This window comes from Tyto alba, unplaced genomic scaffold (assembly GCF_018691265.1).
Source record: "Tyto alba isolate M040663 unplaced genomic scaffold, T.alba_DEE_v4.0 Super-Scaffold_6, whole genome shotgun sequence".
NCBI classification, from domain to species: Eukaryota; Metazoa; Chordata; class Aves; order Strigiformes; family Tytonidae; genus Tyto; species Tyto alba.
In genome coordinates, this window is record NW_024881327.1 from 14,976,892 (window position 1) to 15,004,320 (window position 27,429).

Here is a 27,429-nt window from a genome sequence, read left to right on the forward strand (position 1 = left end):
TAAGCCAAGACTATTTACAAGTTAATGGGATCAGTCTATAAAATAGCTAATTGTTTCTTGACATTTATAAAACAAACCATGAAAGCATTTTTAAAGAAATGCAGAAATTATAGAAGAACTGGGCCAGTTAGCTTATTCAGTAGTCAAACTGGAGATCGGAAGTTGACTGGATACAGTGTGCATGTGTGAAAGTATACATATATTTATATATGGCCGCATATGTGTAGATAAAAATAATTATGTTTATAGTTTGCTTCCTCATCTCATTTCATACTAAACTTCAGTCTGTCAAGGTTGTCTTTCCTTCAGTGCCTTTGTAAAATGTAACATTCTGATGTTAAATCATACAACTGCCAAGCTTTTCTTACTCTTACAAAACTCTTAGCGACTGGAAGGAATGCTGAGGACTGATTTGCACTGTTTACCCTCTGCAGAAGCTATGTAAATACACAAGAAATGAAAGGGAGATTTATGGCACCATTATTATGGTCTAACAGCAATATTTCAGTAATGCTTCCTTCTAAGACTTACCTTTGCTAATTTTCATGCTTTCCATGGTTTTTATTTCATTTACATCATAGCTAAAGATGTCTAGCATGCTTTCAAGACCTAAATATACTTAAATGCAAAGTAACATAAAGCATGTAAAAGCAGATTAAAAGTACGTTTCTTATGATAGTGAGATAATCAATACAATCACTTATATGATGATTTAATATAGATGTGGGGATTGCAAGCAGGTTTCTCTAGGGTATGAAATTATACAACCAATTTGTACAAAACCAATTTTCCTTTAGCATTATAATCATGGTTACTGATGAAAAACAAAATGACTAGTTGTTTTCTGAAATCCTGTCCAGAATCATGAACTAGCCTAAATCAGCATTTTAAACTCAAATGCCCCGAATAAAGTTCTCAATTTGGGATATTCTCCCCAGATCTTACTCTTTGGAGTTTCCATGTGTGTCACCGAAGGACATGGAGCCATTGAAATTCAAGTTTTAGGTAGGTAATTCTTTGTGCTGGCGCATGTATTGATTGCCTTTTATCTACCTGTATATGCATCTGTACAGCATCACTGTCAGTGCTTTTCACCCCGAGAGAACACAGAGGCGTCTTACTAGTGCAACACATGATAGCAGCGTAAAATTTGAGAGGGTTTCTTTGTGGCTTTAAGTCAGTCGTAAATTCAGAAGAGGCATTCAGTTTTCATGCTTCCTGCTCACTATGCATAAAGTTCTGGTCAGGAATTTGATAGAAATGCTGTTTCATCCTGAGGCACAATGTTGCCTGGCTTCATAGCTCATTTTAGTCCTGTGTCAGACAACAGCTTGTAGGATGGATGCACGTGTCTCCCTGAATTTGTCTCCTGCTCTAGTAGGGCCTTAATGCTTCCTGCAGTGAAAGGCTTTGCTATGCAGCTAGTCTGAGTTACCCAGGCTTCAGTCTGTCACAGGACAGCCAGAGAACTGCTGGCAGTCCCACCAGCTAAGGCTAAGCCACTTAGATGGTTTTAATTTCCCTGAACTAAATAGTGCTGTAGGTCTCCATACCAGTGAGAAGCCTAATACTTTACTGGTGGTAATGACTGTTGTAAATGACAAGTTCAGAATTGATACGGCAAGCCAAGGCTTATGTATAAACGTAGCAAATAGCTGCTGGCACCCTTTTACTTTCAAAGGTTCTGCCTCCTGTGCAGCTTTATGACTCACAGGGTTGTCCTGTCTTTAGCAGAGGAGAAGATTTATCCTTTCACTTACTGCAGTGAAGGCATCAATATTTACCTTATTGGCAATTCCTGTAATCCCGTTCCTACCACTGTAGACCATTCCTGTGCTCAGGTGCCATTCTTCTACTCCCTGGAAATGAGACTGGTCTGGAGTCAGGTGTAATACCTGACTTTTGACCCAGTACAATTGCTCTTGCTTGGCATATTTTCTTTTTCCTTTTTTCCTGCTGGGGAATTCTAGATGCCCTTTAATCAGTGCACTTCATGCTCTCTTGAACAATAATAAATCCTTCTATTTGGCTCCTAAGATTTCTGTTTCCTTTCAAAGGTAGATGTGGTTCCCCTTTTTCCACTCATCTTCTCCTCTGTGCTTTTTATATATTTTGTATTAAGAAAGAGACAGCAGAAAAAAAACCCTGCTCAAAATAGAGAGTTTATGCTTCTGATGTCAGAACGCTTTGCCAAATGAGGCCCATAGAGATTAATTGTCTTTTTATCCATTACAGTTGGATAAAGTGATTTTAGAGTGACTAAAGGCATAGTCTAGTAACAAAGCAATTTCTTTCCACATAATTTTCTATGCCATTTGTGGTTTGTGTCTTTGTTCTCCTACTCTCCATGACTACCATTTTTACTTCAGAATTTTTAAGTGTCTGCAGGGGACAATCACAAACCGAGGATGAAAACAGATTATTTACCAGTAACTTGAGTTCTCCTACCTGATCATTTTCTCCACAGAACCATTACAGCTCCCCCCCTCCCCAATTTTCCTATTTAGAGGCAGATTTTTACAGTCAGTTTGGAATGAAGTAGGAGGATGCAGTAGTGACTCACACATCTGCCAGAGGTAAAATGGCATTCAATGCATGCGCTAGTGCAATTTCTACTTACCTGAAATTTGACAACTTCAACAGCTCTTTGATGTCTGACATGGCGTTCTCATAAATTTCTCTAAAGACCACGAATCTGTGGAAGAGGTAACCCCTCCCCCCAAAAAAAGGAAATTCAGTTACTGGTAAGTAATACAGTTTTATTAAAGATGTCAAGGAATAAGGATTCCTGCTTATCCCCAATAACCTGTAATAACCATGCCACTTACTTACTTAGCGTACCAAATTGATAATTATTATAAAAGTATTTTACACTCAATATAAATGAACTAAACATTCCTGAATCTTTTTGTAATTTTTATTGTACAAAAATTTCAAACACACTTGGCAGAATCTTGAAGGCAAAGAGTTTTCCAAGAGCATGAGATGATACTAAATTTGCTAGCCTTAAGGTGTAATATATTTTTATCTCCCTGTAGAAATCTGCAATTTTTATGGCTCTGATCCCATGGATATAAAAACTCCAACTGATTTCAGATGCTCAAAATGAAGTCCTTAAAAAAAAAAAAAAAAAAAGAATGAATTCCCCTGTAGGTCTTGACCCAAAGCTAAATGAAGTAATACAATTGAATTCACTGGGCTTTGGATTCTTGTCTTTTAAGTCTGTAACATTTAAACATAGTTTAAGTGCTTAGAAACAAAGGAAAAAAGATGCTTAGGAAAATTACTAAACAACATCTGGTGTGTTCATGTCTGCTTCATTCTATTCAACTGTGAAACAATGTTTTTCTTCTTTGCTATGTTATAGGTAAAATGTGTAAGAGAAAATAACGTTATAAATAATCCTTTAAAACAATCATGTTTCTGCCTAACCATCAAAGCATCTTTCTATTTGCAGACATCTAGGAGCAATAACTTTCTTGTAAATACTATAAACTTTCATCCTATGCAAGAAATTATCAGAATGGCTTCTAAGGACTTTTCTTAAACCTTCCATTTTTTTTGTCTTTATTAAACTTTCTTTTTTCTCAAGCTCCTCATAATCTACATTGTGACTTCCTGTGTTTATAGAACTTTTCATGTTTATTTCAGTGACAGTTTATATTCATTCTAATTTTAATTTTCCAGTTTTGATCTTTAAGGGAAAACAGTATATAGGAACAAGCTCTCAGATAAATAGCTATTTCACTGATGTAGTTTTGTTGGATTTCAGTCAGCTAGTCTCAGTGAGCTCAGAATCAAACCCAACATGTATTAGGAACCTGATAACCACAAAATTATCTGTAGCTGCATAATTCGCTATACCCTATGAACCGGATTGGGAGGGAATATTTCTGGGAGCACGTCCCATTGCCAGGGGGAGGTATAAGTCTGTATCTCAAGTCTGGACCAGATCCTAGTGTAGAAGAGTAGAGGAGACAGGCATTTTAATGCTGCTTAACCTAGAAGTTGCTTTGCTTGAAAAATGATTTTTTTGGTTTATAGAACAGTACTATGGACAGAAATGCTAACTCACTATTGTACTTTCTTTTTATGTAGATACCCTGCAGTCACAGCTTATCAATATGGGTGTTATTCCTACATTAGTGAAATTGTTGGGTATTCATTGCCAAAACGCAGCTCTGACAGAGATGTGCCTTGTTGCATTTGGCAATTTAGCAGAACTTGGTAAGTCAACAATATTAATCTCAAATTTACATCAGTTTTTGTAAAGTTAAATCTTAAGACTAGCAAAAGCCTTGCGCTGATGCTTGTTCCATTCCTTTTGGTACATTCCAAATTTAAAGCAAGCAAATTCTGCTTATTGTCTCTAAAATCTATTGTTGTCTTTTTTTTCCTCCCTTCAATAACTGAAATTTATTTGGGTACTTAGTACAATCTTATGTTTTATGTTAACGTTTTTCAATACAACTAAGCACATTTTAAATTATCTAAACAGTATTTCCTGAGCGTTGCTACTTACTGTGAATTATTTATTAATAATATAAATAATGTATCCTGGTGTAGCTCCATGAAGTTATATCAGGATTAAATTTGATTCATGGAAATCACCGAATGAAACTGAGACAGGCACAGTTCATAGATCTGCCTATACAATATTCTTTTAGGTGTAGAGTTTTAACAAGTTCTAGTCTAAATACTTGCGTGTATAAATCATGAATACTACTAAGCTGTAGAAGTCATTTTTATCAAGTTTAGTTACAACTTCACTGAAATTGAAGTTTGTGGTCTTGCTTTGATCCGGTGTCTTTGCAAATAGATTAGTTTTCATTGCAATTCCACACAGTGTAAACCAACAGGTTGTTAGGGGCTGTGTTTTATTACCACTTGTGTTTTACATTGCTGCCATTCTTTTGCTAACCTATTTGATGAAATTTTAGAGTTAGGAGGTTTTTTGCACTCAAGTACAATAATATAGCAGTTATGATATCATCCTGTATTTCTAAGAAGATTCAGCAATTCAAAATATGAAAAATACATCTATGAGTTTGTACTATTTGGAGGCCTGAAGTTATTCATAACTTTCCTAAATTCATAGATTTCAAGGCCAGAGAGAATATCATGTTATCTAGTGTGGTCTGATCACCCGCATAATACCTTTGTTTATAACGGACAAGTCTACTTGACAAATCAACAACAGGAAGAGCCATGAAAATAACACTAAAGAAATTAATAGATCACAGATCTTCAGGATGGGCACTGTGTATTGTGTCTGCACAGCAGAAAATATAATACGTATCATATACTGGAAATTCTAGTGCTAAAATGCAACTAAACCCATGAAGATATTAGATATAATAAATGGTATCTTCACTGAGAACTATATTTCCTTTCCCTCTTTGGAAAGATCCAGCTCAGTCCAGTTGAGTAATAAGAGCCATGGGAAAGAAGTTTAACAGCAGCTGCTTCCCTTCCTGTTCCCACACACTGAAAAGATGCTCGTTCTTTAAGATTGGCACAAAATTAATTTAGCTTGTAATACTTTAATCTCCCTTAAGCAATAGCTTAGTCAGTCACATCATAACTGTAATATTTTATTTTTGCCTTGTAACTTCAGGGAATTTGATTGTGAGGTTGTCATTTTTCATCACTTAAGAGACAACTGCATTGCTCAGATCCCTTGAGAAGCACGATATGAAACTCTTATTCTGTGTCAAAGCAGGGTAAAAACCTGATAAAGAGAATGATGGTTCTGCTTCTAAAAATACTGGAAAGGTCAAAAATCCGCTTAGAATATGCTATGCAGTCATGCATATGGAGAGAAAACAATAATCGGATGTGCGCAAAAGGGTCTAGGTCTGCAGTTCATGCTTTTTCCCAGTCCTTGGGGTCAATTCTACGTTAAAATAATCCTTAACCATCCATTAGAGCAGTAGCAAAGGTGCTGGAAGGTTTTCTAACTACAGATGGCCCTCGGGAGGTGGCAACTGGACAATGCAGAACAGCAGCCCTGCCACCTGCATCCCCTGTAACACTGCCAGCGAGGGGGGATAAGGTACAGGCAACAGAATAGCAAATGCTTTTGTTAAATCTACATTTGAAAAACCATTATCTGCTGGCTAACCTCCTGGTAACCAGCTAGCCCATCTGTAAAGCTACTTTCTGCTATCTGTACAGTATGAAATGGCCCTGCAACAGCCACACGCAGATTTCAAAGGAAATGTCACCATCGTGAAACCACGTAAATATTAAAGCATTCAGTGCGACTCTTCATCTCTCCCATAGAAAATGCAATATATGATCTGCTAGTCTTAAACTGAGGGGAATCAAAGACTTATATATTTTTGTAATGTTACTGTTTCTATAGCTACCTTTACATTGTTGGGCAGAAACAGCCCCAACAACCTTGATCATAATTCATTCAGGTCAGTACATTTATTTTAAAGTGCTAGACATTTTTCTTTTCATTTAGTGACAAGCATGAGTCTATTGTTCTTGTCTGTGAAGAGCACTATTAGTCATCTTACTGAATAAACCTGGTAATAAAGAGAAAAAAAATAGTCCTGCCTTTTGATGTGGTTTGTTTACTTGACACTGAATTTTTCCTTTTGCTTCACAGAGTCAAGTAAAGAGCAGTTTGCCTACACAAACATCGCTGAAGAGCTTGTGAAACTGTTCAAGAAGCAAATAGAGCATGATAAAAAAGAGATGATTTTTGAAGTTTTGGCTCCCCTGGCAGAAAATGGTGAGAATTTGATTTTTTTTCCTTACAATATTTTTTATTAGTTCCCTTATGTGTACTCTGGTATATTGGTGCCTTTTTCAGGGACTAAATGCAGGGTAACTGTCTGCCTCATTCAGAAGCTGCCATGGCTGATCCTTGTGATAGTTTCATACAAAGTGAATAGGTTTTAATTGTCTGAGCACATGACAGGAGCCAACAAATTGTAGATGCTTATTCTACCTCTGATTCACTCTGTCTATGATTGTTTTATATTTTATTTCCCTGTACCTGCAGTGGGAATATCAGAAGCCACTTTTTAGAGGCCTCTACAACATTTATCTGCAAACATTGGGATCCTGGGATCGCAGAACCACTGGCAGTTCCATTTCCCACGGACATTACTTTTGCAAGATTAATTGCAGAGCTAAGAGCTGGGTGCTCTCCCCCCACTGTTCATTGAGAGATCTTACCTATTTAGTTTGGGTGTTTGGTGGCATATATTATGGTAGCCCCAGGAGACTTGAGTTCCATTCACTGCTCAAGCCAGAGCTGGAAGTGCTGATCACGTCTCTGGGGTGCTCTTCCCGAAGTGTTCTGGGTGGTTTGTGTAAGTTACCGCCTGCCCTTAAAGGAAACAAAGAAATTCATTAACAGGTGGAGCTGCACTAAAGTGGGAGGCAGTTCTGAGTATAGAAGACATCGCAGCATCGAATGGCTCTCTAACATGTTTTAATCACCTCAACATTAAAGCTTGTTTGAATTAAATAAATTATCAGATAGAATTGTAAACTCCATAAAGATTTAAGTTTCATCCTACTCTGTCGTACACACACACACACACTCCATCTATGTCTCTTTTACACAGTATAAATCAAGGCATATTTTTAATTAAAAAGTTACTTTGTCTTTTAAGTTGTATGTGAAAAGAAGATTCCTTTTTTTCAGTTCTGAAATAGCACCTTTTGCCAAAATATATTCATTTATTATATAACAACTAGCAAGTTGCTGTAAGATAGTTCCGTCCTTGGAGACGGACACAGAATTGGGTCAAACTTTTCATGAGCTTGACATGTTTCGGTTCAAATGCTTAATTTTTCTTAGAATATGGTTTATAGTCACAATAAAATTTGAGAAGTTTACTGCTGCTGAACATAACTCAGGTGCTTGCCTGTTATGAGGTAGTCAGCTGAACTCTTCCACTGTGGATTCAAGGCCTACTTAATCTGGTACTGTTTAGGTGCTTTTGATTGTAGATAATTAGCAATAGGTCAGGAGGCAAAAACATCTAAATGAAGTATTTGCAGAGTCTGGATTTTGGTGGTTGGGGGTTTTTGAGGGTGTTTTTGTTTTGTTGCTTAAACACACTGGTGTAGCAATTTATGTTTCAAATCACAAAACATCTGCAACCTAGTATTCTGTAACTAAGGGAGCTCTATTTTTTAAAGTACCTCAGTGCAAAAGTGCCTATTAAAAACAATCCCAAATGGATATTTTGCATTCCCTAATAAAGTTCATGTGAAGGTCAGCCGCTTTTAGAGGAACAATGAATTTAACTCAGGCAAAAAGCCTCCTGACAACAGGAAATTGAGCTTCAGACACATCCTTCACCTGAAGTAGAACACACTTCCTCAGCCAATTGTCGCTTGTAAAATATATGAAAAAAAAAAAAAATTCCAAAGCTTTGGCCTTCAAAAGCTAAGAGAAATCCATTTATTTGCACATCTCTGCAAAGGTTTGTGACTGTGCTTTCTAAATCAGCATGCAAAAACTACCAGAATCACTTTCACATAACAAAAAGAAAACAGGATCAGATGACCTGCCATTCCCACTTAATAGAAAGGGAGTCTAGGCTCGTAAAGGAGATTCCCAGCTCCAAGTTCGCAGGGAAAATTCTGTTAAAGGTTGTGTTGTAGAAACAACAGATAAAATATTGCTCCCAAGACCTGTGTCACCTGAAAAAAATGTTGATCACCACCTCCGTTGAGCTTTGTTGCCACTAAGAAATGATTTTGCTTCATCAGTTTCCAGTTTTTCTTCAATTGCAACAGATTTCTGTCCCAACCCAGCCTTTTGGATTTGACCTTACTATATTCCTCCTGCAGCCCTTTCAATGAATAGCAGAAAACTTGGCGTAGCTAAAAGAAGTGGGTGATTGCTTGCTCTCAGATTTCATCAAGTATTTTATACTTGCACATCTCAGTGAATTCAATAGCTCTTCTGTACATGAAATGGGATGAGCAACCCTAAGTTTGTTCTGCAACACAATCCAAAGTCTTTGGAAAGCCCAAACGTGACAGAGTCCTTATGCATCTGCTGCATGACAACTGAGATGCCAGAAGTTTGCTGGAGAGAAATGTCCTCATTTTTGAGAAGTGAAGAGCAGCTTCCTACAGCTTCAGTGTATAGTTGTGCTCTGAAGGCAGTCCAGAGCCAGGGGAGCACCTGGTAGATGAATAATAACAGAAGTTGGCCCTGAGAATTTAAAATAAAGTTGATTTATCTACACAAGCTGTCAGTGAAACCACTGACATCACTGCTTCTTTTCATAGTCTGTCCTGCATGTATGTACAATAGAATGTATTTAAAATTGTGATTCTGACTCCTATTATCCATACTATTTTTCAGATGTCATTAAACTGCAGCTGGTTGAAGCAGGCTTGGTGGAGTGCTTACTTGAGATAGTCCAGAAGACTGTGGACAGTGACAAAGAAGATGATATTGCAGAGCTTAAAACAGCTTCTGATCTTATGGTTTTATTATTGCTTGGAGGTAAGTACAGTGTGTCACTATCTTCTGCAAATCAACAGCAGATATTTGTAATGCCATTTGGCTGCTGAATGTTATGATTTATTAGTTTTCTAAATAACCTAGAGGACTTGCTACCTGCTAGTTAACATTTAATGGGTCAGATTTTGTCATGCCATTGCAGGACTGGATGAATTGTAGTGAAGCCAGCAGTGCTTCACAAATATAAAGAGAAGAATTTTCCCTAACCAACACTTCTTTGGCTTGCTGACTGTCTATGCTTTTTACCCCAGATGAATCCATGCAAAAGTTATTTGAAGGAGGAAAAGGCAGTGTGTTCCAAAGAGTACTTTCATGGATTCCTTCCAATAGCCATCAGCTACAGCTTGCAGGAGCATTGGCTATTGCAAATTTTGCCAGAAATGGTAAGAATATGCCATAATAGCTTATGTAAATTTATCTGTGCTCTTCTGTCATGCTCTGTCTGTACAGCTACAAACAAAAACTGCGTGTCATAGTAAAGCTAGTATTGAGCTATACAACATCAGTAGTTTTACACTTTACAATCCTGTAAAGCGTTAAGCCTACTTTAAAAACACTGTTTCACATTTATAGAGAGTTATTGGGGATTGCTGCCTTCTTCAGTGTCTCTTATATCACTCTTCTAAATTTGTCATGACCGCTACAACTCCCACTGATGATGGTGGTCAAATTCTCAACAATGAAATCTAGAAAGGAGCAAGCAAATAATCCTTCTATTCTTAAAAAGCTCTTGTAGAAATCTCAGTAATAATCTTCCATTCACAAGTGACTTGCCTTGTCTCACACAGACGGAAACTGCATCCATATGGTGGATAATGGCATCGTTCAAAAGCTGATGGATTTGCTAGACAGACACGTGGAGGATGGAAATGTAACTGTGCAGCACGCTGCACTGAGTGCACTCAGGAACCTGGCTATTCCTGGTAAGCCTCACTTTGCATTGCTAATTACCCGAAGGTGAAATGCTGTTCTCCCACCGCACCGGCACCGGCCGGGGGGACAAGGGTGGGTGGGAGAACTGGCTGGCAGCCCTAGAGGCAGGTCGGGCTGCTGCTTTTCACCCAGGCCCATCATCGCTTTTGTCTTTTTCACGGCAGCTGTGACAAGCAGCTTTAAATACACCACAGGCCCATTGACCGTCCTTTGCCACTGCCATCCCACAGTATTATCCCCCACCAAGGAAAGGGCAGCTTTGTGATAGGCAGGGGGCTGAGGCGGCCTCGGATAGGATGTCCAGAGCATGGCTTTTTTTGTTTGTTTGTTTTGTTCCCTCTCATAGCTGAGGGCCCTGACCAGAGAGCAGCACCTGCTTTGTTGAAACACTGCATCTTACTGTCACTTCCCGAGGCTTTGACAATTCCCAAATTGGAGCGGGAGGTGGACTGTTAGAATAGCCAGCCTACTGCAATTAGTTATTGTTTGTAGGCAATGAACTGAATGCTAATTTTGTCATTTTAAATAACTTAGTTTGTATGAGTTTTGATTACCCAAGCATAAAAGGCAGAGCACATGCACATAAAAACAAAGCAAGTCTGTAATACTTGTGTATGCTTTCTCATACCGAGCCAAAAATAACTCTTTCATCCATTTAACTTTATTTTACTCTTTTTGGTTTTGGCAAACAATAACTTTCTAAACATGACCGTGCATACAGAACCCATGCAGCTTTATTGGCATGCCATTTGCTTACCTTTCTCCGGTGAGTAATTCTATTAACTCCCATCAGTCAGCAAGCTTCCCTGTAGCCTGTGCTCAAGGATATCTGCCAGAGACCTACATAAGATTTAATGTATATTGTTACAGAAAAAGGAGCAAGTAAGAACTCATACAAGTGATATAACTCATAACAATAACTCATAACAAGTGATAGGCTGCTTATTAAACACTACGTCAGGTATGAAATAAGTACTCTTTTCTAAGTACAATGTTGGACCAAGCTTGCACCTTACGTATGTTTCAGAGAGCTCCATGAAAGTGGAGTACGTAGAGGGGTGGAGGGGGGTGAAAGTTTGGAGGGGGGCAATACGATGACTACAAGACTCCAGACACGTCAAGCCACAGTGTTGTTTGTATAAAGTGTTGGAACTGGGTAAGAGGCTGTTCTGCTAATTAGATGCTTTAGTCCCTTTGCCTATGTGAAACAGAAGAGTGTTGTTTGGAATCAGAGAAGTTCCCTCATGTTTAGGGGTACAAGTGCTAGCCTGACCTTCTCCTTGATGCACTTTGGAAGGCATGAAGGAAGACGCCTTTCCCAGACCAAGGGAGAGATATCTATCCTTCAGTTTATATTCAGGCTGAACACTGAAAATAAGATGTACATACTAGGAAAAAGCACTTAATTTCACACCTGTGTCTTAGCAACCATGACATTTTTCCACAACGCAGTATTGTCAGTGCACACTCGTCTTCCTGAAGTCTGTATTCAGAAGCTATTTTTCAAACCATGTCTGAAAATTTGCTTCAAGACCGTCTTGGATATAAACTGCATCTTCCAGAAATGTTCTTGAGATCATCCCTGTTCTTTATTCATGCAGTTGTAAATAAGGCTAAGATGCTATCAGCTGGTGTTGCAGAAGCTGTATTGAAATTTCTCAGATCGGAGATGCCCCCTGTTCAATTCAAGCTGCTGGGAACATTAAGAATGTTAATAGATGCACAAGGTAAAAATAAGCTGTTCTCTATGTTAAGTGATTCTCTTTGGTTGAGTCTGTGATAATGCTGCCAAGATTCTTACAAGAGAGAAGCAGAGGGTTTTTTAAAATTTTATTCCCGAAGTCTTGGAATAAATCTAATGCATATGCAAAGGGAGAGAAATGTGGGTTGATTTTTTTTCAGAACTCCTAAATTGACTACCAGGGACCCTCAGAATAGGTGTCAAATGCTTATTTACTTTCGTACTTCAGAACTCTCCTACGCTGTCACATTACGAGCATGTTTCGAGGCGTGAGTGTTTTAAGCTACCACTCCTGTTTTGCTGTTCACTTAATGCATTTTCTGGCTGTACCTAGCTCCTTGGAACAGGCTAATACACTTGTTAATTGATAAACTGCAATTTCAAAACGAACAAGCACTGTTTAGTTTAACAGCTTATTCCAGGATGAGGATTTATAAAATCAGAAGACTGCTAAAAACCAAAAGTAGTTAATGAGGTAAATTAGCTAAGTATTTATTTTTGACCCACTCCTGCAGATTTTCTCAAAAGATCCATTCTGGTTCTAGCAAAGCTATTAGATGTGAAATAGAAATTCACTGAAGAAACTTACGAGACTTATGTCTATAAAACCTAATCTGACTGATCACAGTGCTCCCTTCTGGTTTCACATTTTTGAGCTACCTCACTTGGGGGTGTGACATCACCTGTATTTTCCCTACCCTTAATCAATACACAAGCCTTATTAACTGGGCTGATAAGTTGTTTTCAAAGACTGGATTACAACCTTTTTTCTGTATTTTGTTTCCATTTTGACCGGCTTTACTTCCTTCCATGCAACCTAGACTTCTCCCACTGTTAGTGCAAGCTAGTGAAGCTCTACTTAAACTCCTTCCAGTTAGTAACTTTCAGCTTATTTTTCTAGCACTTGCTTAAAAAAAAGTGACAACTTTTTCGTTGTGTTGTTGGCTCTGGCATCATGTAGCAGAAGCAGCTGCACAGCTGGGCAAAAATGTAAAACTGGTGGAACGATTGGTGGAGTGGTGTGAAGCCAAGGATCACGCAGGTGTGATGGGAGAGTCCAACAGACTACTTTCTGCACTTATACGACACAGCAAATCAAAAGTAAGTGGTGAAAAAGGTCAGCTTCTAAGAACTAAGAGTTACCTCTGCACTTGGTATTGGTAGCCAAGTCCTCTGATACGTAATCCCTCTAGCGAGCCAGGTCGGTTCATTCATTTGTTACAGCTCCTCTGCCTCTGGGACCTGCCAGTCAGACACAAGCAACAGGTTTAAATGCTCACTGGAACTACATAGTTAAAAAAAAGAGGAACAAAGCAAAACAATCCAGAGCGGCAGGCCAGTTGAAGGAACACTGTTAGGATGCACGTGGTTAAGTCTTGACTCATTTTTATTTGTATTGTATCCTGGAGAAGTTCAGCATGCCGTATTTTCTATGTTTAATGATGCTATATATGAAGAATCATTGCACTCAATTGTTAAGATCTTGCTATATATTTATATAAAATTGAGATCCAGAAATAGTCTGTTCCCCTGCTCTTCATGTAGCATATTCCAGAGTTTTAAGATTCTAGCGGATCATTAGAAATGATCATTTATTCCAAATTCTAACAAAAGCTTGCTTGTCGATGGCAAAAAGGTATGACACTAAGAGAAACTGTGGGGACAGATGAGCACTGTCCCTCCTATCACTTTCACATCAACCACCTTTAGGTAAGCAGTCCAAGTCCACCGCCCATGCTCAGGAGAGGATTAGGCAAAACACAGCCTTACAGGGGACAAAAGCATCTCCTCTGGACACGAGCTACTCCAGGCTCAGACTTCATTTAATGTGTTCACTGATACGAAGAGTGACCTCTTCTCTTCATTCATGCATGGCATTTGCAAAGCGAAAAACATATTGTGGACCTGATCTGTACTGAGCCTCTAAAAACAAGTCAACAGGCTTTACAGAGATTTAAATCTTTGCTGATCTCTAATATTACTATCTCTTTGTAATGCCCATTATCCATTTTATGTGCAGCCTCTAAAACTGATCAGGTTTCATTTTTTCCCAAGTTCTCGTTTTTAATACACCCACCCCCCCCACCCCCCCAATCCCCAAAACACATGCATAGATGTCATACGCCACCACAGATGCAAGTTATTATCAATACTCTACAGGAAAACAAAATTAAATTCTAAATACAGAGACACTATTGATAGCATCAAATAGACATTAATGCAGAAGTTAACAGAATTATCATAGATGAACTTTTGAATGGTTTATGTACTCACAGAGGCAGTTTGTCTGGAAGAGGAAAACAGAGCTGAGATGGTGGGGTTTTTAATGCTTTTACTGCCCTCTAGGTTTGAATGTGAGTAAAACTGTATGGTTCTTTACAGCACATCAGATTTGAATTTGGTTTTTAATTTTAAAGGATTTGGGGTCATATTTACAAAGGCGACAGTAGTTTTGAAAACTTATGTCTCGCTCTAAAAAAATGGAGCAGGTGCTTGTGAGTTAAGCCACACTAGCACCAAACCCAACCACTGTCATCTCTTCTATTTCATCCTGCCTTTTAGAGGATGATGTTTACCTACAAAATAGAAGATTTTGGAGTCAAAGGTGCTGATTGATTCCCAGGGCTTATATAGCCAGAATCCTACACCAATTCAGATAGAAATTAGCAGCTTCCAGATTATTCCATGAAGGCTCAAAACTGCTTTGAAGTTCCACCAGAAAATCACAAATAATAAAACACATCATTACAAGTAAGGAAAAATATAATAATACTTACATGCTTGTGTACATTATGTCATTTGGAAAAAAATAGGTTTTAAATGTGAAATTCTTGAATCATTAGTCTGTGACTTGTGCCATTAGCATCTTCAGTATGATTATCTAAAAATATTTTAGTTTTCAAGGATTATGATCATACTGTGCCTGTTCCCTTTCATGAAGAACGTCACTGCATAACCTACGCAAGCACTGCAACATAAATCATTCTAAACACATGTATCGGTGAGTTTTGGCTCGTGGCTGGAGTTAGAAAGGGATGTGTGCTTTAAATACAAATTCAACACATTGATTAAAAATTTAAACAACATTCTTATTTCAAGAAATAACTACTATTTCAAAACTTTGTGCACCCATAGAACAAATGAAAACTAATAAAAAACAAACTACATTTCCTTGAATATTTTCCCTTCGGCGTGCCAAGTTACCTGATTTTCAGGCAAAAATTTTGCAAGCATTTTGGGGATGTACAATGGTGAAAACATTAGGTGCAAACTCACTTTTTAAAATTATAATTAACAAGTAATCAAAGACCTGCTGGCATAAGCCAGCTATGTAAATTGAATCAAATTTTGGTCTTTAAAACAGAATTCCAGCTGCATATATTTGAACTGCTTTCAAGCCATTTAACCCAGTCAGCATTTTCATTTCCCAGATACTGGCCAACCATTCAGTTTAATTGCTGACTTTAGAACAGAAACCACCCCACTGCTATCCCGTAACTATCCTTTCCTGACCTGCTTTGTATTTGAAGGAAAATTCCACAATACTTCAAGACAATGCTACTCATTTTCCTGTCTATTTGTAAAAGTCTTTTTTCCAGTACACCATTGCTATTATGTAGTAAGGTGTAATATTTCTGATCGCATCGCTCTTTTGAAGGAACATGCTCATTTTGAAGGAACTGAAAATTCACGGATATGAAGGATTTGAAACTTTATTAAAACTACGTTCTTGTGTCTCCTTATCCCAAATACGCGGTTTGCTGGGTGCTTTTGATAAGCTGCTCTGAACATCACAGCGCAAAGAAGGGAAAACTAATCATCACTGAGCACCAGATGAGTTCAAACCTAACAAAGAGCGGACTCATCGTTAGGCGACTGCTGGCACGCCCTGAGAACTCAAGTTACACAGTATAACCTGGTAGAAAGTTGTGTGTGTCTTAACTTATTCATGTGGTTAACTGGCTCGGTTTAACAGGCTGTATCTTATAATTACAGAGTAATAGCAGATAATTTATAGGCGCACATGCACGTATGTAGGTTTATATATAAAGTGATAATATGTGCATAAAGCCAACGGCTGTCCTTATACAAAGATAACACAGCATCCGTGACAATTTTTTTTATTTAATACAGTTTGTATGCAATGCAGAATTTTTTACATTTCTATGTTATTTATTTTAGGATGTAATTAGGACCATTGTACAGAGTGGTGGCATCAAGCATTTAGTAACCATGGCAACGAGTGAACACGTAATAATGCAAAACGAAGCTCTCGTCGCACTGGCGTTAATAGCGGCTTTAGAGTTGGGTGAGTATCCCAGCGGTTAACTCTACCTGTTTGCTTTCCAGTCTGTGCCCAAAAGAAGTCACAGGCGGAGAGTCGTGCGAGTTTCTTTTGCAAGGTAGAACAGCCTCCTCCTTCCAGCGCACGGAAGTGGATGGCAGTTCATGCAGAGCTGGGCAGGCAGGAAGGTTATGCAGAAAACTGGAGTTTGCTGGTAACACAGTGTCTGCTCCATCATCGTTCTGGTAGGTGATCACATGATCTAGAAAGGCCCTTCAACATAAATTTCAGATTTTGGGTAAAAGCCAGAAGGCTAACAATTAAGAAAATCGTACTTCAGCACTGAGACTGTATGACCTGACTACATTCCTACGATGGAATGGTTAATCCCCGTTTCAGAGGGCTTATAACGTAAAGCTTTCTCTTACCGTGTGGGAGCTAGAGAATACACACAGAGGCGGATAATAATAATTAAGACATTTCAGGGGCATTAAGTTCCACAGAAATAGGTGCAAGGGTTGCCATATGAAGGCAGATATGATTACATGTCTTCACCTGCGTTTGTAGTACCTCAACTTACCAAACAAAAAGGTAAATGCCCAACAGAGGTTTTGTTTATCCTATTTGCTTACTAATATAAGGAAATAAACAAGCACCATTAAGTATTTTTGCTCTTGCTTTCATCTCCTGCCATCATATACAACAAGAACACTATGTTCAACTCCCAAATCACTGCCAATGCATCAGCGAATTGTTTTAATTAAAAGGAAAAATGTTCCCATTCATATGAATCATCTAACCCCCTTTGTCCTGTCCTCAGACATTTAAAGGTTTTGAGCCTGAATTCAGTATATAAAATTACTTAGAAAACTACAGAGGAAATAACTCACACTGAAGTTTTTCACAGCCTTTATAATGGACCCTGAGCTCCCTCTACCATGAAATCAAGAATTACACCATCTGTATTTACTCAGACAATTTCCAAAAGCAAATTCAGGCAGTGGAAGTCATGGAAGCTGAAATATTGCAGATGTTGGTCTAAATAGCTAGAAAGCCTGGTGGCTTTTCCATCAGCTCACTGCACATTTAAAACTGGATTTTATTATTAAACTGCAATTATCCTTTCAAATAGTTAGGCTATTTTACATGTTTATAGCAAGAGACGTGATTCCTATCATCACACCATCTAATATGTGCTTCAGTTTTATACCAATGAGTTATGTACCACAGCGCTGCTTTCACTATGGTGAGAGATCTGTGGTTCAATAAATGGCTAACACACAGAACCATCAAAGCAAGCGGCACTTCTGGATTTACAAATTTTCACTTGCATTTTAGTCACTGCTGAAAAGGATCTTGAAAACGCTCAGCTTGTTCAGATTCTACACAGACTGCTCTCAGACGACAGAAGTGCACCAGAAATAAAATACAACTCCATGGTGCTGATCTGTGCCCTTATAGGATCTGGTGAGTATTTAGGAGAGGCTGCTTTCCTAAGAGATTTATGTATTTAAACATAGTTCTCTCTTTTGGCCTGAACACAGAGCATGCGCAAACATACGCTGAGACTGGTTCTCTGCTCACAGTGAATGGACACAGAAGGGTTCAGTTTATTATGACACTTTATTTATAGTGTTTATTTATAGTGTCAGGAAAGAGGCCGTTAACGCAGATTTGGTTATTAACTGCAGAAATTGGACTCCAGCTTCTGCAGGATGCAGCTAGCTCTAACTTTGACTGACAGGAGAGAAATTAAAGGTCTTTAAAACTGTACAGTATCGGGCTGTCTTCGCAAATATGCAGGTAACAAGGACTTTATTTTCACCTTTAGCTGCAAATTTCCCATAATTGATGTGTCATTGCTTTTTTTTTTTTTTTTAATTGGTCAACCTAGTCAAGTAAAATTCCATGGAATTTTGCCTGGGAGCCTCCTCACTTGTAGTTTTAAATTCCTGCAAGAATGGTAGGAAACAAATAACGATACAGGTAATATTTGGAAGGACACATGTGCACGCAAATGAGTACTTAGTACAGCACACAGGCCATAGTCCTGCTTCAGGAGGGAACCTCACTTACGTGGCTGGGAAGAGTCCTGCCCTCAGCAGCCCTCACATGCCGGGCCCACCAGGCACAACTGCCCGTGGTGGCTTTGAAAGATGAGCAGGACACGCTCTGACACGTGTCAGTGCTGGACACCGCAAACTCTAATCTTTCTGAGCTAACCCTCTGCTAAAAGTCAGACTGCTTTGAGGATGGCTTAGAAGGCTATGGTTTGATATTGCAACCTTCCACCTGGGGGCATGGAGGGGAGGGCAGGAAAAAAAAAAAAGCCAGAACAAAACAGAGCAAAGTATCATGGGGAAATTGGACTTCCAGGTGAGGTTTCAAGAAGCAGCTACATTTCCCTCATTCAGTTCTTCAAGTAGTATTTACTCTCTGAAAGGAGAACAAATTTAATTCCATAAAGGTTTCAGAAATTTACAGAGAACTAAGATGACAAAGAACAGGAGTAAGTACAGAAAGGTAAAAACTCAGAGCCTGTGTGCATGTCTTCACATGATTTGCCAAGTGTGAAACAGTTGAAGGTTCTCCAGAGATGAGTTTAAAGCAATTGAATTGATTAAAAATTATCATAGCTAAGTGGGTGCTGTCTCTGGAAACAAAGCTGCTTTTTTTTTTTTTTTTTTTTTTTCTCCTTTCTTTAAACAGTTCGTCAAAGCCTACTATAAGTGTTTCTCTAGTGACCTGTGCACCTATGCAAGTGAATGCAATATTACTGCCATCTTAAAAGAACTAATACTTGTTTTTAGAACAGTATATGCATCTTAGTGTACAAAGATTGTGCTCAAAATTGGTTATCAAGCCTCAGCTCCCAGCAAGCATTCACTTTAATGTTAAGACATGTAACAGTTAGTGACTCACAACCTTCTTGAGCCATTTCATGCTTGGGATTAGCTGTCCATTCTAGAGCAGAAGCCTTTCTACAGAGGTTCCCCCTCAGCCTCACTCTGAGGTTCTTCTGTGTATTTTCCCTGCTTCCAACTAAAATAATCATACTCAGAATTTCCATTCAACACTTGAGTTTTCCCTTCCCTGAGCCTGCAAGATTGATGAAGTTATTTCAAGTCAAATACCTGTGTGTCTATTCCAGCAGGGTAAGGAGCAGTTCTGTCTTAGGGGAATTTTTAGGGTTATCTAACTGGCAGAGTTCAGCCTGCCACCACGCTGTAAGCTTTGCCTGGACACGAGGCGCCTCAGCCTGCTCCCGGGGAACGGACAGCGCGTTACTGCAATACGCAGCTGTAGAGTTAAGGCCCAGCACTTGGCTGACCCTGTGTTCAGCCCTGCTTCCTGATGAACAGACCTGTTTAAAATCAGATAATACAATCGTTGAGTAAGTGAGAGTAACAACTGAGCAACCCTGGTATTAACTATTTAAAAAAAAAAAAAAAACCACACAAAAACAAAAAACAAAAAAACAAACAAAAAAAAAAAAAACACAAACCAATTTTAATGGAGGGGCTAGCGGGGTGGTAATCAAAGAGCCAAGTCTGCTCTTTACATGTGAAAATACTAAAATACATCTCTTTCCCAGCTCTGTTGCCTCTTATTTTCATCACTGCTTCCACACAGTGAGCATTTTTCTTTACATGTTTTCATATTCTACTGTAAACAGACCTCTGTAGCTAAAGTAATTGACCCCAGTATAGTTCCATAAAGACTAGAAGTGGTTGCACTGGTTTAATTATTGGTAAGTTTAATTCTCCAGGGACTGCTCTTGTTACTATCCTTTGTTACAGGGTATCTGGTATCACATTTAGCTTGATATTGCCAACAGCTGTGTGTTAATCAGTAAATAGATATGTATTTACATGTGATTTTTGCCACCTGGAAGTTGCTCGTGCAAGTGCACGAATGGATGGAAAAGAGGGAAGGAGGAGAATGGAAAATAGAAACATGTAATGTAAAGGATCAGCAAAAGCAGAGCATTGATAGCTGGCCCGGTCACTTCTGTGTGTGAGGGTCTCCAGGCTCACAGGAACCTGGATGTTACGCAGAACTATTCAGCTGCTGCAAAGCACGGTCAGTTCCTGAAGCTCAGTTCAGTAACACCTGCATGATGGTATCTCAGAAGGAGAAGGAAAGAGAGCAGGAAGCGCTTACACAGCGCAGCCACCCCAAGGGCCCCACCGGTACCACCCCGTACAGCCGGGTCCCCAGGTGCACAGCAGTGTCAGACTGCCCAGCTCTTACGTGGCAGGGGTTAAGCTGCAAGAAAACTGAAAGTGTGAACAAGGAAGTGGGTAGGAAGGAAATAAATGCCAGTTTGCTATTGAAAGAAGTAAGTGTGCATAGCATACAACATAGTTATGTGAAACAGATGATTGGGAACTTCGCCTGGGAAGCTCAGGGATTCAGCCCCCAGCAGCACCTGGGAAGCAAAAAAATACGTGTGGGTATGTTTTGCTGAGTGGGAGTTCACCAGAGTGGCCTGAACAGGGCATGAAACAAAACCAGCTGCTCTGGATCTCAACTATGAGATGCCTAGAGGACAGGGATTTGAGAAAAATCATTTTTTTAAAAAATTGCTCAATTTTATGGGTTGTTCCCAACCTCTCCTTATTAATGCAAAGCATACTACAATCCAGGATCTGAATCATAGAGTAGCGTCTTATAATTTCAAGTAAAACACAGGTGCTGTGTACGTACGTACAGCATCGGGCAACATACCAGGTATTAACACGGAGCTGAACTGTAACAGGATGGCTAACAGTGACCACGTGGTGACACATCCAGTAAAGAACCATCTCACCCGGTTCACACCCCCACACAAACAGCCAGAGCTGATTTGATACAAACGATGTAGTGAACCTTTCAAGGTAAGCTCCCTTGGTCAGACTAGTTTAAGGAATAAAGCAGAAAAATATTATCACTAACAATACTTCCTAACTATCTGTTTTGGAAGGGAATGCGGGTGAATTTTCTTAACTCCAAGTAGCAGCTCCATCATATATCTCTACCTGAAACCCGTGGAGTGTGTGCATGCCCCAGGCCCCGTGGAGTTTTGTCTCCATCCTCAAAAGCAATTCAAAAAAGTAAATAAAAAGATTATTGTGTACACACACGTTTGTGTGCTCATGTGTGTACGGGCTTCAGTAGAAAAGTTTTTCACAGTCACCAGGCTTTTCTGCTCTTTTGCCTCTCCTACAAAGCACCATTTCTTTTACTATTTCTTTTTCCAGAACCTCTTCAAAAGGAAGTGCAGAGCATGGCGTTTCTAGAAGTTGTATCAAAACTCCGCGGTCACGAGAACAAAACTGTTGCCCAGCAGGCCTCGCTAACAGAGCGGAGACTTGCTGTAGAAAGCTGAGGAAGGTCTTGTTTCCCGTGCATCCCATCACAGATCTCACCTTTGTCCTCCGTCCTGCTGCCGCTCCTGCTATGTTTTCCACTGTATCACTCGTGCATGCGTGTAATGTTCCCACACAAATTGATGAACTACTGTAGGTACCCGTCCAAAAAGGTTTCTACAAATTCATAGGTGGTGTTAACATGAACCTGTCTCCACCCGTAAACTGTTCTACTTGTATTCTTGTTGCTTGGGCCACATAGTAGAATGTGCATGTTGTAGTCCTATGATGACGTAGAAGTGGTACTACACAATGACTCTTTCCTCACGCCCCCTAACTGCATAACAATGTACTACTAAATTAGGGACAATACAAGATGCAGCAAGTCCAGACTAGTGTGCTGACTGTAGGAATAAGAAGTAAATCTAGCTCCATTTTTGGTGCTTTGGAAATTCAGGTTTGAATGCGATGTACTGCTGCTCATTCACTGGTCTTGCCTATTAATGTCAAACTCGTGGTACCTAGAGGTAACAAATAAAAATTTCAGTGCCCTCACTTTATCCTGTGGTTTGTCCTTTCTTGCAACCACGCACAGAAGCCGCGGCTGTGCCTCCCTGCACTGGTGAGGAGCCCTTGTTGTCCCTGGCTCTGGCCCCGACGCAATCACTGCCTTTCAGCTGAGCGACTACAAAGGAAACTATTCCAACCGCTGTCACTGTGTGAGCTCACACAGAGGCACTGTGTCGTTTAACAATCATGCGTTTTACCAGGAACACACTATACAATCCTTATCCCATAAAGCCGTGTGGTATGAGCGCTCTCGGGCTTGCTTGGGATTGGGGTTCTGTTTGTCAGGGTTTTTTTTTTTGTAGATGGATTTTTAAAGGTGTGTCTTACAGCAACTTTCCAACAGAACACCATCAAGTGAGAAATGCAGCATGCAAAGGTCTTCCTTCTTCTCCTTTCCCAGGTAAAGGAGTTGGCAAGTTGCCAGATTAAGCATCTTCTCTCACAGCATTTCTTTTGGGGGTTTGTAACATGCCAGTGAGCAAACCAGCAAACAACTCTGGCAAAACAGGGAGCAGCTGGGGTAGCAGTTTCCAGAAAGCCAGCACATACTATTTTTGACTATGGGATATCATTGTCTAGCTTGACCAAGCTCACAATGCACAAAGATCATTAAGATCTGTCACATTTTAAAGGGAATTCAGCACTCCGGGTGCTGAAGTGCCAGCCTCAGAAGTTTCAGGCTCCTTTTTTATCAGCGGGGGCAGCAAACCCAGAGACTGACCACCCATGCGATCCCATGCCATGTGGTTGCAAACCCAATGCTTTTGACCTTCCCAAATTCACTTCCCAGCTCCATGAAACCACTGGCAATCCCACGGACACTGTGATGGGAAGAGGCCAGTCATGCTGTTAAGGGGATTATGTACACAAGCCAGGTAGGAGAAGCAACGTGCCTCAAATAGTCAGTTGAAGCCCCAAGACTACCAAAACACAGTGGGTGCTACAGGAGTATTTGCACAGGAGATTCCACGTCCCTTTAATCCAGTGCCAGAAATACACAGAAAAAGTTTCTACTACTAAACTGTACAACAGCCTCTTATTTAAAACAATAAAAGGCATTCAAAAGACATTTGCTAGTAATAGTGTAGTAAAGCAACTAACAGAGTGTAGAGCTGTGAACACACCCCAGGACCCTGTGCCATCAGGCTACAAATACCACAGAACCTCTGCATTGCTGGACGTAACCAGCGTGTTTACAGTCGCAGCCCACAGTGCACCCAAGCCCAAGTTTGCTCGGGCATGGAAATAGTTTCCATTGATTTAAATAGATCCCAAGAGACATTTGAAAGACCAGTTATCAATTGTTTACCTGGTTCTAGAAAGAGACCATCCCTTTTGGCAATGGTGTAAACTGCAGGAGCTCACATGAGCTGATCGTGACGCCGACAGAATTCCCATTCACCTGGTTGTTTAACTGGAGCTCAGGTTCAGTATTAGCTGTATCCTTATCACCAAATTTTTATTAGGGATTCTGCTGTCCAAGCAAGCACAAAGGCCACCACTGATATCCTACTTTCAGGTGGCTTCCCTGGATGGACTAGAGTGACTTACATTTCTAGATAAAATCTGCGTGAAGCCTGTGCACAGAAGGAAAGCTGCAGAAGGGCAAAGGTGGGTGTGTGTCGCGGTAGGAGGAGGTAACTGAAGAGGCTGGATCTATGCACACACACGCTGCGCTGAGGCATGCTGCAGCCTGCAGGCCACTTCTGTGTAGCTGGTACATCCTTTATCCTCTGAGCCTCTTTTATTAAGAGAAATGGGGATCTAAGGACATTACTCTCATGCGCATTTCACTACTCGACTGAAGTTGACTGAATTGAAATTGCTGACAATAGCTTTCATTAGATGTTTAGTAGAGAGATTACATCTAAGCAAAGCTTGACATCTGCTGCTCAGACTATTTTTATGACAGTGATGCCAGGCATCAGGCCCTTTCATTTTACTGCCACAGCAAACCAAGCTAAAACATTCACCGCCACCACACTACCCGGGGCAGGAGGTACCTCGCTGGTGTGTTACATTTGTCTGCATCTGCATGTCTTCTGCAAGGCCTAGCATCGCACCAGTCAGGAAGATAAAAAGCACATGTATGTTTTTACATTTCACAGCAGGAAAAGCTTCACTTCTCGTAGGCACTTCTAAGGCACAAACCCCAACAATATGGGCTTTGAGCCCACGAGACCCGGAAAAGGTCATTTGTTTCCAAAGTCCTAGAAATGGTAACTAGCTACAAATCCAAGAAACAGTATGCAAGTCTGTTTGACCGAATGCAGGTAGCCACCTCCAGTCTCCTCCTCTGTTGTGAAAATGGCTTATCCATGTGCAACACATCCATTGCATGTTACAAAGGTTTAAGGCAACACCCTCAATTTTGTTTCATTTTGGTAGACTTTTGTTCTTCCCTCCCCCCCTCCAAGGCCTCCACATCTGCATTCTTATTTTGCCAAGTCATTTCTGTACGTTCAGATAAATTTACGTGCCTGAAATAGGCAAAAGGCATTTGACTTCAATTTGGATACAGAGATGTGCTTTTAAATGAGTTAGAGTGGTGTTTTGTGCACAAAACTGTAGGTTTGAGATACTGAATTGGATTAGCTTGCTCTACAGTTTTTGAAATAATAAAAAAACTGGTCATCTTCCACTTCTGCCTAACAAGTACAAGACAGCATTACCCATTTTCACCTGCACAATAAAACAAGCCAACTCTTGCACTTAGGAAAGTGAAATTCCCACCTCCCTTTACAAAAGTTTCATTAAGTCACGACAAACCCACTTTGTGCTGCTCCTTGCAAAGCAGCAACTTCTGAACACTCCAGGGTCACCAAAATGATTAGGGGGCGAGCTCCAACAGCTGTACTAGCCAGCAGCCACAGCAGACTGAGGAACACCAACAACCTGTCAAAAAGAAGCAGAGCATGTTCATTAGCCAGAGACTTCAACAACAGCTGACAGTAGAGATGAGATCTCCTCGTATGGGGATGTGCTCTTCACATATTAGATTATTATTCGTTAAAGGGCAGCCCCTGGCAGCATAATAATGTGTTTTGTGACTTAACAGAACACAACGTTCTACATTGTCTGAGAGACACGGGGATTTCTTTCCCCTGTTTGTTCGGTGAAGGGCAGACAGGAGGTCTTCTGGAAAAATTTTGCATGAACATTAGTGGTACGAAGCTTTGTTAAGTGCTACACCAAGAGTACACGTTCACAACATCAGATTTCACGCAATTTTATTTATAAAATTGTAATTATCTAACAAATTGCATATAAAATGATTTACTTCAAGTAAATACAGAATACTGCACAACTATTAAAACTATTGTATTGTCCATCATAAGTGTATTAAAACATTCCTAAAAAATGCCTCTATTAAAAAAAAAAAAAAAAAACAGAAAACAAAACAAAAAAAAAAAAAAAAAAAAAAAAAAAAACAAGAGCACAAGTAGCATGATCAAGACCACTTTCAATAGCTTAAAATGAATTACCAGGAAGTTGCATTAACTTCCTAAGTAGACTCCAGTTACATCCATTGAGATCAGTATGTGATACAATACCACAGTTTAATGCTAAAGATGACAAGTAATACATTATGCACCTGATCTATGCTTTTCTCCTAGACTGAAGGTAACCAGTCCGAAATCAGAAAACTAAAGCTCAAGTCAAACTCTACTGGGCATGCAGTTCTGTTATAGCAATACTTTCAATCGGTAAGTGTAGTTGGCTTTTACAATCAATTTTACAACTGATAAAAAAAAAAAAAAAGGAACACAAGAGAATACATTCGTATAAAAAGGAATGATACACAAAGGGTAAATATCGACAGCTTGCCGTACACCCCAGGATGAACCAGAGATTCAGTTAGAACTAATCTGGAATACATGTATCAAGAGACAGGTCTGAGTCATAAAACCCAAATCCCAAACTACCCAGAGCTCAGGGTAGTATCAGGTCCATCTCTACTACATACAGAGCATGAACATGAACACACATACAGATGGAGCTTTTCATTAACACCTTTATATTGCCAGAACACAAGACAGCTAGCTGTGCTGCCTGGTGCACGCTAGTAGTCACAACACTGATTTTTATACTGCACGTTAAAGGAGACAGATTTTTATTTTTATTCTTGAATTTCTTCAAGTGGCAAAATTTGGTAGCTAGTGGATCCAACAAGGTAGTTTTATTTTGTTTGCTTTAGACAGTTTCATGATCAATTACAGAACCTGAAAATGCTTCAGAGCGAAAACAAAAATGGGAGCGAGGAACTGGAACCCTCAACCATGCTTTGACACCTGTTTAGATCTAATCTCCTCCCTAGGTATTTGCAGAACTGCCATTTCAATGCACCCAAAAGGCACACACAGCAAGAAAGGAAATGGAATCACAAATTCACATGAGAGTTTCTCTGGTAACCAACTTTGTTAATCAGATTCAATTTTACCAAGGGCACCTCTAAAGTAGTAAAAACACAGATTAACGTCCAGGACAGTTCTTATAGCACCATGTTTAGTCCTGCCACAAGTGATGGCAACATCCCATGACTGGTAGGGGGTGCTGACTCCTACCCTCCATTTTATAGTCTAATGCTGTTCCAACACCAAGGAGCAAAGGGAAAAGGTGAGAGCAGGCCTGCTCTGGGCCAGGGCCCACATGGGTGCCTGGGGCTTGCCCCCAGGCCCGCGGCATTCCTGCTGGGCAGGTGATTAAAGCACTCCTTAAGCCCAACCAGCACCGTGTTTCCATCAGCAAACTCTCATGGTGGACACCTTTCCAATCTGTAACAAACACTCTTACGGTGAAAAGCAGTCATGTGCAAGAATCATGTAATCTGCATGCTACTATTTACATTTCAAAAACTATTTACACACCAGAACTACAATTAGCATCTCTCGCAAAGGGGAGAGAAGGTGGCTTTCAGGATAGAATACACTTGAGCAAACATCTCCACAGCTCCAAACTCTAAAGGGCACAATCAAAATTATGGATTTTGAAGCAAAGAGATCCTACTGCTACTGAAACAGACACGCAGAGACAAATC

The 27,429-nt window shown here is 39.8% G+C and overlaps 1 protein-coding gene across 5 annotated transcripts in view; it reads left to right on the top strand.

Moving 5' to 3' along the window:
- RAP1GDS1 (Rap1 GTPase-GDP dissociation stimulator 1) overlaps positions 1-22,381 on the top strand; it is a 101,870-nt gene extending 79,489 nt beyond the window's left edge. For all 5 annotated transcript variants that reach the window (XM_042807704.1, XM_042807705.1, XM_042807706.1 and 2 more), the window contains 10 exons: positions 4,099-4,227; positions 6,620-6,745; positions 9,350-9,493; positions 9,763-9,894; positions 10,300-10,434; positions 12,046-12,171; positions 13,147-13,286; positions 16,368-16,494; positions 17,809-17,937; positions 21,714-22,381. In XM_042807704.1, coding sequence (XP_042663638.1) covers positions 4,099-4,227; positions 6,620-6,745; positions 9,350-9,493; positions 9,763-9,894; positions 10,300-10,434; positions 12,046-12,171; positions 13,147-13,286; positions 16,368-16,494; positions 17,809-17,937; positions 21,714-21,841 — 1,316 coding nt within the window. In that variant the 3' untranslated portion in view covers positions 21,842-22,381. The remainder of the gene's footprint in view (positions 1-4,098; positions 4,228-6,619; positions 6,746-9,349; positions 9,494-9,762; positions 9,895-10,299; positions 10,435-12,045; positions 12,172-13,146; positions 13,287-16,367; positions 16,495-17,808; positions 17,938-21,713) is intronic.
- The last annotated feature ends 5,048 nt before the right edge of the window (positions 22,382-27,429 follow it).